The sequence below is a fragment of the Littorina saxatilis genome, linkage group LG7 (genome assembly GCF_037325665.1).
Source record: "Littorina saxatilis isolate snail1 linkage group LG7, US_GU_Lsax_2.0, whole genome shotgun sequence".
Taxonomy (NCBI): Eukaryota; Metazoa; Mollusca; class Gastropoda; order Littorinimorpha; family Littorinidae; genus Littorina; species Littorina saxatilis.
This window is the reverse complement of record NC_090251.1, coordinates 34,120,745-34,132,749: the sequence shown is the minus strand read 5'-3', so window position 1 is coordinate 34,132,749 and position 12,005 is coordinate 34,120,745. Positions and strand designations below refer to the sequence as shown.

Genomic DNA, 12,005 nt, shown 5'->3' with positions numbered 1-12,005 from the left:
TTTCAGCTTTGTTGTTAGCTAGAATAGAGGCACATGCCACCATTCCATTCAACATGACTCATAGAAATGTATGATGTATGACGTAATTGCATTGTGTGTAATGACGCGGCTGCATCTGTAGTTATTCCAGCCTTTGAAGAAATGGCGTTTTTCCTTGCTTGGACACATTTTTCCTTTTCTTGGATGTTTCCGGAGTTTGGGTGAGTTTGGTGTATATGGTTGAACACAATTTAAAATTTGCATAAAAGTGTATTAAAATAAACAGTGGTAGCCAGTCTCATCTGTTGTGTCGACAATTTAATCTCTTTTGTGTGACCTCAACTTGACCCCTCTGAATGCTCTCAATCATGGAAATTGACCACACTTTGATTATAACCAAACAACATCAAAACTTTGGAATGTGTGAAGTTTCAAAGGTGTTGCTTAAAAGGCGTTCGTGAAAATGACAATTGTATGTGTCTGACTTCAATGCGACCCCGCTGCGACCTTGACGTTTGATTTTATCAACCAGACTTTCATCATGTGTGAATGACTTCAAACACTATAAAACTAGTTGAAGAAATTGACAATTTTTCAAAGTTTAAGCCAGATGGCACTGCTGTGACCTTGAAATTTGACAAACATTAACCAGGCGGTCACCTTTTTTAGAAAATATCCTTAAAGGATCTTTAACCTCACTGTGACCTTGGAATTTGATGAGGTTTAATTTAACTTGCGTAGTGTGCCAAGTTTCAAGGCCCTAGCTTCAAAAACATATGAGAAAACCTCATTGAAAAATGTATATGTTTGACCTCAACGCGACCCTGCTGTGACCTTGACTTTTTCAACCAGACTTTAATCGTGTGTGAACATTATACACTAGAACTGTGTGTATTTTCAAAGCTCGTGCTATAAACGCGCTGAATAAATTGAAAATATTCCACATTTGGACCAGATGTGACCCCGCTGTGACCTTGAACTTTGACAAAGATTAACAAGCAGGTCACTTTTAATGAGGTTTTATAAAAATGCTGAAAGTATGTGAAGTGTGTAAAGTCTAACTGATCTAGTATTAAAACATGTAAGACGTGACAACGACAATTTTCCAGTTTGCAAAGGAAATTTAACCTCGCTGTGACCTTGAAATTCAATGTTGTTTAATGTGATGTGCACCATACCTGGAGGTCATTATACTTTGGTTGTGTGCCAAGTTTCAAAGCCCTAGCTTTAAAAACGTGCGAGATAACCTTAATGCTATGACTCAGTGCCGTTTTGAATGATATAACGAACAAAATTATCGTTATTTGTAAAATCATTTGGGTAAATTTATCTTTTCTTTTCGTAATTGGGTTCCAGCATCTGTTGTCTTAACAAAAATCACAATATCAGTCGTGTTTGTCAACTTTTATTTTTTAGCCCCTTTGTCCGCTTTTCGTGCGCACCTTTTGGCACTTAGTCATATGATACTTACCGAGACAGTACTATTCTTGCACATTATCTATTATAGGCCGAAAAAATTGGACAAAACGCTGAGTGGGTACAATTATCTCCCATAACCATGCGCCACCGTGGATCCCAAGCACTGTCCGAGTGCTTCCCCCTTACAGGATGTAGGTGGCGCGTCCTCTTTCTTTATGAGCTGCAGACCCTCAAAAAGCCCATAACATATCAAGAGGGGAGGCGGGAGGGAAACTCTAATAGTACTGTCTCGGTAAGTATCATATAGACAGTAGGCTTAAAAAGAAGCCTTACAGTCAATATAACACTTACCTCGACAGTACTATTCTTGCACAGAATACCAGAGTGGTGTGAGGGTGATATGTAGAGTATTAAACTCCTTAATCAAAATCACTTAAATCCAAGGATTAAGATACCCAGGCAATTTTCGAACAGTACTACCGTAAAAGAAAATATACCCAAGAAACATACCTTAGACTGACGTGACCATGCTGGCAACCACTGCTGTGTGGTGAACTCAATGTCAAAGTCCAGGCCACTCAAAGCTTGAATACCACTGAGTCTACGGCAAGTGGCTAAAGCGATGAGGAACAATTAGTCTTAAAAATCAGCAACTTGATACTGATGCCTGCCAGGGGTTCAAACTCATTGCTACGCAGGAGTTTGAGGACCAGAAAGACATCCCCCTTGGGAAATGAAACCCGAGGTTTAGACACCGCTGCATTGCTAATACCCGAAAGGACATTAGCGATGAGGGAGGACCTGATCAAGTGTTCAGATCTGCGACCAGTAGCGGCCGCAATCGTGGAAGCGATGGCAGATCTGTATCCAAGAAGAGTCTTAGAAGAAAGACTCTTCTTTTGATACACTTCCACCAGGAAGTTGGCCAAGTCCTGTGTTGAGGGATAAAGCGGCTTTATCCCCTTGGACAAGGCGAAGGTGGCCCAAGCTCTCCAGCGTAAGTCGTAGAGCTGATTAGTTGATCGCCTCTTAGCGTTCAAGGAAAACTCTACTGAACTCTTGTGCAATCCTAGTGCAAGCAGTTTGGAGCGCACAAGAGCCATGCGGTCAAGCACAGACTCTCTGGACGTGGATGAGGGAGGCATGATCGAGGCTGGAGCAGACCTCCCCCGTCCAGATCCAGAGGTAGAGGGTCTACGTGGGTGAGACCGCAAAGATCTGGAAACCACGGAGCTGTTGGCCAGTAAGGCGCGACCAAAATCAGTCTTGGTCGTTCCTGCAGATATTTTGCCAGCACCCTCGGAATCAGAGATGTCGGGGGATAGGCGTAAGCATCGAGGAGCCTCCACAAGAGAGTGAATGCGTCCAAGTGGAACGCATTCATGTCTCGAAAGGGGCTGACGTACCTGGGAAGCCGAGCGCTGAATCGAGTTGCGAACCGATCGATCAGAGGACGGTCCCACCTTGCCCACAGACGCTGTAGAACGTTGTGAGCGATGGTCCATTCTGTGGAGAGAACCTGATCGCCCCGACTGAGAATGTCGGCCAGGGCGTTCATTTTCCCCGGAACGAACTGGACTGACATCCGGACCTGATTGGTCTGGCACCAGAGCAGAATCTCCTCCGCCAACAGGGAGAGGGACCGAGAATTGGTGCCCCCCTGGTGGCGAAGGTAAGCTAAGCATGTGGTGTTGTTGTCCCCGTTGAAAATCAGAGGGGCCAAGGACAGGCCGAATGGGAGGGCCCGAAACTCGAACACTGTGCCCTCCCAAACGAACCGGAGCAGATGTCGGTACCCCGGGGCCACCAGGATGTGGAAGTAAGCATCCTGGAGGTCCCAGACATGGCCCAAACGTTTGGCCGGATGACCAACCGGACCGACGAAGGGGTTTCCATCTTGAACTTGCACCTGTGAAGGTACAAGTTCAAGGTGGAGAGGTCCAACACCGGCCTGAACCGGCCGTCCTTTTTGGGGACGGTGAACAGGCGGGAGCAGAACCCCCGAGAAGGCTGAGAAAGGGGGTAGACCGCCTTCTTCTCGACCAACGAGTTCACCTCGTCCTGAAGAGCCTGCCATCTGGCAGGGTCTCGAGGAGGGGGGAACGTCCAGGGTAGAGCGGACAATGGAGGTTGTGACGACAGCGGTAGAGAAAACCCCGACCACACCACCCTCAAGAAAAACTGGTTGGAGACCAGTCTGCCCCACATGCCGCGGGCCCGAAAAAGGGAACCGACGGACGAAAGAGGGGCAACTTGAGGGGGCGTCAACGTAGGGCCGGGACTCACTGAAAATTCTGCTGGCGGGCAGGCGCAGGCTTGCGACCACCCCCCCTGGTGGTGGTGCTTCCCCTTACCTGTCTGAGCACCCTTCGTCTTGCTTGGGAACGCAACAGGCGCCTAAGAGGAGGAAGAAGGAGGCAGTGAAACTGGCTTCTTCTTCTTCTTCTGAGGCTGGGAGCTGGAGGTGACTGTAGCACTTCTCTTACTCCCCGCCGCCGTCGCCGAAGCAGCGAGGCCAACCATCAGTGTTCCTCTGGCGTGTGGACTCCACCACAGAACGAACAGTGTCCGGATGAAAGAGGGAAGAAGGCTGAGGAAACGTGTTCCTCAGACTCTTCCTCATATCCGGAGGCACTATAGAAGTAGGCAGAAAATGATCACGGAACAGGGCCAATAAAGTGGACCCGTGTTCCAATGGCCAATTCTGCCGCAGACGTCACGCACGATCGCACGGCATGCAAAGCCCGATCCACTCGAACCGTGTCAAGGACCCGAGTGGAATCGGACTCTGCCCGATCGGGAGGGTTCAACAGTGTGGACAGCGTGCTCATCCATGTCAAGGCCTGTGATTGGGCCTCGACTGTGGAAGAAACGGTGGCCTCAAGATTGTGGAACGAAGCAGAGCTCAGTTCCACCTTCTTGACCGAAGGCACCTCCCCAACGAACACATCACCGTCAGCCCCACCCTAAACACTCGAAGTCTGGAAAGGGAGAGTTCGAGAGTCAAAGGGAAAAGGGAGGGACGAAACAGATTGGACACGAGGAAACAGTGGAGGTGCGCCTCCCAAAGGAAAGCATGGCACTGAACCCGCGTCCTCCCGAGGAACATAGGTCGCGTTTGCACGTGAATCTGTACTCCTCAGGCGATGTGCTGCCGCTTCCACCGTGGCACTAAGACTAGGGTGGAACGCGAATTGCCGGCGGACGGATCGTTCATAAAACGAGCCGCCGGCAGACGCGGCGTGAGCCTCCCACGCCCGGGCCGAAGCGGACTCAAAGGACGAGAGGGCGTCTCAGGGAAGGACGTCCTGAAACTGTTCAAACGTCCTTCTAGCTGTGCGAGGACGAGCCTCCTGCCTCTCGTCCTCAGACCCCGGGTCCAGGTCCTGTGTGTCAACACTAGACGACAGACGCTTAAGAGAGGCATCCGTGACGTCAAGACGCCGCGTGATGTCTGTCATGTACTGTTGGAAAGTACGAAGCATAGCTTCGGAAGTTCCATCAGAAACCGGCAAGGGTAGAGGATCAGTGTTAACCTCAGGGCGACCCTGATCCTCCTCCCTATCGTCCTCCGACTCACTCTCCTCTTCACTTCCCGACAACTCCTCAAAAGCAGGAGTGTAGGGAGCTTGAGGGGGAAGAGCCGAAAGCGATGAAGCAGGCTGTGAAGAAACGCCCACAGAAGCAAGAGGCCGCGAAGACCCCTGCCCCAAAGACGAAACGTCTCCAGCAGCCGAAGGGGGAGAAAAACAACAACCCTGCGACTGTTGGGTCAGCCCAGCCAACGAACCCCCGCCATTTATAGACTGAACAGGAACCCATCGGGTCTGATCAGAAAAGAAATGGTCCGGTCCGGTCGGGGGTGCCGATCCGGTCCGGTAGGGTGGTCCGGTGTTCCGGTCCGGTGCCGGACCATCCGGAGGTCCCGTTCGGCACCGAACCATCGTACCCACAGAAGTGTTCGGGTGGTTAGGTCCGGACGTGGACATACCGTACCATACGGACCCGTGGTCCGGTATGGTCCGGTTCGGTGCCAGACCATCCAGACCAACAGAGGTGGTCGGGTGGTCCGGCACCGGGCCATCCGGACCCGTAGGTCCGGACCCGTAGGTCCGGACCCGTAGGTCCGGTACCATCCGGAGGTCCTGTTCGACATCGAACCATCCGTACGCACAGAAGTGTTCGGGTGGCTCGGTCCGGGCGTGGACGTACCGTACCATCCGGACCCGTAGGTCCGGTTCGGTGCCAGACCATCCGGACCAACAGAGGTGGTCGGGTGGTCCGGACCGGTCCGGTAGGGTGGTCCGGTGTTCCGGTCCGGTGTTCCGGTCCGGTCCCGTACCATCCGGAGGTCCCGTTCGGCACCGAACCATCCGTACCCACAGAAGTGTTCGGGTGGTTCGGTCCGGACGTGGACACACCGCACCATCCGGACCCGTAAGTCCGGTGGTCCGGTGCCAGACCATCCGGACCAACAGAGGTGGTCGGGTGGTCCGGTCCGGACCGGACCACCGGTCCAGTACCGGACCATCCGGACCCGTAGGTCCGGTCCGGTCCCGCACCATCCGGAGGTCCCGTTCGGCACCGAACCACCCGTACCCACAGAAGTGTTCGGGTGGCTCGGTCCGGACGTGGACATACCGTACCATCCGGACCTGTAGGTCCGGTTCGGTGCCAGACCATCCGGACCAACAGAGGTGGTCGGGTGGTCCGGACCGATCCGATAGGGTGGTCCGGTGTTCCGGTCCTGTGGTCCGGTCCCGTACCATCCGGAGGTCCCGTACGGCACCGAACCATCCGTACCCACAGAAGTGTTCGGGTGGTTCGGTCCGGACGTGGACCTACCGTACCATCCGGACCCGTAGGTCCGGTATGGTCCGGTTCGGTGACAGACCATCCGGACCAACAGAGGTGGTCGGGTGGTCCGGTTCGGACCGGACCACTGGTCCGGTACCGGACCATCCGAACCCGTAGGTTCGGTCCGGTCCCGTAGCATCCGGAGGTCCCGTTCGGTACCGAACCATCCGTACCCACAGAAGTGTTCGGGTGGCTCGGTCGGACGTGGACATACCGTACCATCCGGACCCGTAGGTCCGGCATGGTCCGGTTCGGTGCCAGACCACCCGGACCAACAGAGGTGGTCGAGTGGTCCGGCCCCGACCGGACCACTGGTCCGGTACCGTACCATCCGGACCCGTAGGTCCGGTGGTCCGGTGTGTTCCGGTTCGGTGCCAGACCACCCAGACCAACAGAGGTGGTCGGGTGGTCCGGTCCCGACCGAACCACTGGTCCCGTACCGTACCATCCGGACCCGTAGGTCCGGGGGTCCGGCAAGGGCCAGAGGTACTGTCCCGCACCGGACCCTAAGGTCCGGTACGGTCCCGTACCATGGGTCCCGTCCGGACCAAACCCGGAGGTCAAGTCCAGTCGGGACCCGTGGGTCCGGTTCGATCCCGACCCGTAAGCCTGGAACGTTCCGGACCCTTGGTCCGGACCATCCGTCACCCGAACACCAGACGCTAAGGAATGGCGTGGGGTCAAGACGGTCCGGTCGGAGGTGTCGGTCTGAGCAACAGAAACAATGTTCCCGTCGCCCTGACCATTCGACAGAAGTACCACGTTCTGTCGAACACCTCCACGTCCAGTAACTAGTCGGCCGGAGCGTCTTAACAAGAGGGACAGCCACCAGTCACACGGACGTCAGAGGGAACCGTAGTAGCAGTGGTCGTAGGCACGAAGCCTGAAACACCTGCCCCCACAGGACCGCCCTGAACGGGGTCAATTCGCATCCCAACCCCAGCGGGGAGGGAATTCAGAGACCCCGTCATCTCCTCCGATCTCCCCCCCCAGGAGGCCGAAACTACTGTCGAAACAGCAGCAGACGACCCAGCGAGGGAGTTCAGAGGAGGACCCGTGTCCCTCCTGGCTTCCACAGCGGTGGAAACCGAGGAGGGCACAGGAGAGGCACCGGAAAAAGGAAGATTTTAATGCCAACTGCACCCGGTGTTCCCAGGCGGTCACCCATCCAAGTACTAACCGGGCCCGACGTTGCTTAACTTCGGTGGTCGGACGAGAACCGGTGTTTACAACGTGGTATGGCCGTTGGCTGTCAAAACCTGAGTCTCTCCAGTAGCCCCTAGATCGGATTCACCAACCCCCAAAGAGGGTTGGGAATCGACCTGCCCCCGGATTCGAGCCAGGGAGGAGAAGGAAACCTTCCCCCCAGGCTTGAAACCGGGAGGAGCTGAAGCCTGAGACTGAGGGCCGGACAACGGCGTCGAAGGGGGGGAAGCCTGTTCCACTGAAGGAGAAGGAGAAAGAAGCTTTTTCTTTCTCCTCGACCTTCCCCGAACCTTCGACGGCGCAGCCCCGCCCGAAGTCCCAGGCTCAAGCCCAGCCTGTTTGAGCAAGCTCGCATTGATCTTGCTCAAACAGGCTTTCTCCGCCCTCCCTCGCCGCAAACGCAAAGCGTTTGGGGAGGGAGAGTCGGAGCGCCGAAAGATCCCCTTCTCCGTGCGTAAAACATGACGCTGGGCGCCCGGAGAAGGGTTGCCCCCGGCAGACTCTGGTTCCGTAGAACCAGAGCCCAAAACAGGACGAGACATCCTACCTCGCCCTGTACGTACCCTTAAAGACCGAGAATTAACAAAATTCAAAGAAAATTTAGGTCAATACTCAAGTGAATGCGGCGAAACGAGAAGCAGACGACCGGTCACCACGAAGTAGGACGGGAGGCACGCCGAGTCCGCCACACAAAAACGGAGGCACAAGTTGAAGGAAACACAACGTAGCCTCAAGCCAGAAGTGGAATAACACACAATAATCCAACAGGTGATAGTCCACACAGAAAAGAAGCCTCTTAGTCCAAAATAATCCGGGAGCGTAGCAGAAACACAGCCGGTCTGACACGCGCGAAAAAAGAAAGAGGACGCGCCACCTACATCCTGTAAGGGGGAAGCACTCGGACAGTGCTTGGGATCCACGGTGGCGCATGGTTATGGGAGATAATTGTACCCACTCAGCGTTTTGTCCAATTTTTTCGGCCTATAATAGATAATGTGCAAGAATAGTACTGTCGAGGTAAGTGTTATATTGACAATCAGACACATGCATGTACACACATAAACACACACATGCACCCTTGAATTTCATACTAAGTTGCTCAAATGAATTACAGTCATACCTCAGCCACAGAACAATAACACTCTACTCATCAATCACAGACAATTAAAATGACCTGGATATATTACCACATAATTAAAGGTTTGATGTATACTAAACCACATAATTAAAGGTTTGATGTATACTAAACCACATAATTAAAGGTTTGATGTATACTAAACCCAGAGTACCAGTGAAAGGAACCTTTCCTTAAAGGTTGTGTTAATGTCAAGAACACTCAGGCAGGCAATGCCTCCAACAAACCATAATGAAAGACAGCAACAACAACAAAAGGGTAGACTTAGACTCACCAGATAAGTGCTAGTCAGAAATGTGGGTGGCTTGAGATCTAACAGAGACAACAACAACAACAACAAACAGTAAGCTTCCACTTACCAGGTAATTTCTGGTCAGAAATGTGGGTGTTTTTAACGATGCGCTCAATCTTTTTCTGCAGAATGGATTCTGTGGCCTTGGTCTCGGGCCCCTGCGGCAGCGTGGCGGTGAACTCCACAGTGGCGCCATCTTTGTCGTAGCGACACTTGGCCTGCAGCTCTTGCGACAAGAGGGAGTTGATAGCAGCCATGTCTTTCTCCATTTCTTCATAGTCGTCAAGCTGTAAAATAAAACAAGGATGTTTTGTTATACTGAATTACTTGTATTTTGTTATACTGATTACCACCTTGAAGAAATCAGCCACTGTCTGATGAAAATTTGATGAAGAATTTACCAAACTGTTTGCTCTTGTATTTCCTCTTGATGAATTACTTATAGTTTGTTCGGTCATGCAAAGTAAAGTGGTCTTTTCAAAACTACAACAACTGAAATGCCTGGGACAGAAGACTGCTTAAATTGAACAATCCATGCCACTATTTACAATACTTTTTCTACATGAAGCTGGAATATAATGAAACACCTCCAACAAATCCGTTTATTTTTATTAATCATTATAATTTTGGATATAAACAACCTCAAACTACTTATTTTGATGGGTTTTTTTTTATAATTCTGTTGATAAGAAGATACAACACCGAGTTCATAAGCTATAACAATTTTCTGTTGATTGAATTTGTTCACTCCTTTGTCAAATGTTTTAAACATAATCATAACCGTTTACAGGTTTTCTTGTAATAAACAAAACCTAACACTATTTCACATCAACTCGAAGCAGGTCAGGAAAGAACTGCATATATAATGACATCAGTCAATAGTCCATTACTTGTCTAATATATTTACATATCATACACTGCTGCTCTACAAAGAACGCAAACCATCAACAGGTGAACACAACAAAAAGTCTGAACAGACCATCTAACACAAACAGGGCAAGAACGTGACATTCATCCACAAGGCACACCTCTTGCGATGGACTTGTCAAATTTTCGCCCATGGATGCTTTTTTGAATCAGGACGATAACACCTTCTTTTTCTTTGTTCATAGGCTGAAACTCCCACGTTCACTCATGTTTTTGAGAGAGTGGATTTTCATGTGTATGACCGTTTTTACCCTGCAATTCTGGCAGCATACGCCGATTTCGGGGTAGGACGATAACACTAAATACGGAAAAAAGCAAAAACAAAAGCAAACATAAGAGAACAAAACCATTTGGTTTGATCTTTTCCTCTCCTTTTCATTGTCTGGTTCTGTGCTATTTGCTTGTGCCTTTTGGTTTTCTTTCAGTGTTGTCCTGAAGAAGCCTCTAGAGGCACAAATTTGACGTCCTTGTGCAGTTCTTGTCGTGGTGAGAAAACTCTTTTTTTTTTTTTTTTTAACAAATGCAAGAACCAAAAATAGCCAGTGCAGCATTCAAAGCAATTACCTTGTAATGGAATACACTGCTTACAACATGGGTGGGGGGAGGAGAAAGAGAAATGAAAGAGAAAAATAATTGTAAAGAACAGCCAAAGTTACCATGAAATCAAGGGAGAAATATTTTTGCCTTAAACAAGAAAACCATGTACAGCAATAGAAACCGGAATTCCAAGGCAGTGTTTGATATATGTACATTGATTCAATATAGCACACACTTGTATATATATAATTGTACAAAATGAAAAAAAGGCTGCACATTCAGAGCACAAGCTCACAAATATATGGCTGAAGAAGCAAGCTGGCACAGCTTAACCTTTAAAGATTTTTCAGAGGTCCCTTTCAGGCATGGGAATTGAAAATATTATTGTAAAAAAGGCGGAAAATTTATAACTGAAGACGCGAAGCGTCAAGTCGACGCGACGGAGCGAAGCGCCAAGCCTTACTAGGGGGGTCCGGGGGCATGCCCCCCCGGAAAATGTTTTTTCTCCAAAGAACCCAGATGGTGCAATCTGGTGTCATCTGAGCTCCAAGTTTGCCATTAAATTCTGTTTTTAGAATCAGAGTTTTTAGTACAAAAATGTACCAATTTTTGCTTTTTTGAAGAAAAAAACGATATACATGTATTATATGGTTTAAATTTGAAAAAAAATTAATCTGTTGAGACAAACAGGAAAATGTAACTTGTAACACAATCTGTGCAATCTGGTTTACTGTACTTTCAAACATAACAGTTCAATAACTGAGGCGGGCGGTAGCAGTGCGTGAACAAAGTACGGAAAGTTTTCGCGGGCTTTTGCGCAAAGGCCAAAGTTACCGGTGCTTTTTTTGTGTGCCTCCCCCCTTTATTTTTTTGGCGGACACTTTTGCATTTTTGGCGGAACAAAAAAAAATTCGGCGGAATTCCGCCGTTCGGCGGACAATTCCCATGCCTGCCCTTGAAAGGCACATTCCTTCCAAGGAAAACAATTCAGCTCACAAGTTCAGATCAGTCAAGCTTTTACATGGGATATGACCATTCCTCCAGTTGGTCACATACCAAAAATTGAACATGGGTGCTCAGTCTGTGCACAGATGACATTTTGGGATGAAGCAATTTTGTAAAAGCCATTTGTGGTTTAGGAACTGTGACGTTCCTTGCCCCACACCGTGCTGTAATCCAGTCTGCTCCTGGGCCACATTTGAACAACAAAAAATTTGACTGAACAAAAAAGGCCAAAGGTTAGCCAACACTGAAAGCAATAAAGCTACACAGCATGCTTACTGTGACCCAACAGTCAAGATGGATTCATTTATGGAACCGTAGATAAATTACAATACAAAACGTTCACAAACACTTTGAATAAAATACAGGAGAACGTTTTTTTCCCAAGCCCTGTGTTTCTGGTTTCTTGACATATTCACGTACCTCCCTCAATCCCCTTCTTTCCCCATAGCAAACAATAAATAGAATTATCTCTTTTGCTCAATCCCTTTGATGCATATCATCTGCAAAATTGTCCATCTTCTTCTTCTTGACGATCACACTTCTATACTGTTAGACCGGGCAGCAAGACAAATGATGCTGTCTTCTCCAGGTCCTCCCTTAAATTGTCCATCAAGTTTGCTCACATTTACAGCTTCTTCAAAAGCAATC

The 12,005-nt window shown here is 49.6% G+C and overlaps 1 protein-coding gene and 1 non-coding gene across 10 annotated transcripts in view; both read right to left on the bottom strand.

Annotated features, from left to right (window-relative positions):
• The window catches only part of LOC138971249 (tetratricopeptide repeat protein 17-like), an 80,751-nt gene that overhangs the window by 13,706 nt on the left and 55,040 nt on the right, over positions 1–12,005 (bottom strand). For all 9 annotated transcript variants that reach the window (XM_070343941.1, XM_070343940.1, XM_070343942.1 and 6 more), the window contains one exon: positions 8,956–9,175. In XM_070343941.1, coding sequence (XP_070200042.1) covers positions 8,956–9,175 — 220 coding nt within the window. The remainder of the gene's footprint in view (positions 1–8,955; positions 9,176–12,005) is intronic.
• On the bottom strand, positions 7,387–7,505 carry LOC138972070 (5S ribosomal RNA). Its single transcript, XR_011457448.1, has one exon. It is a non-coding gene; the product is annotated as a 5S ribosomal RNA (ribosomal RNA).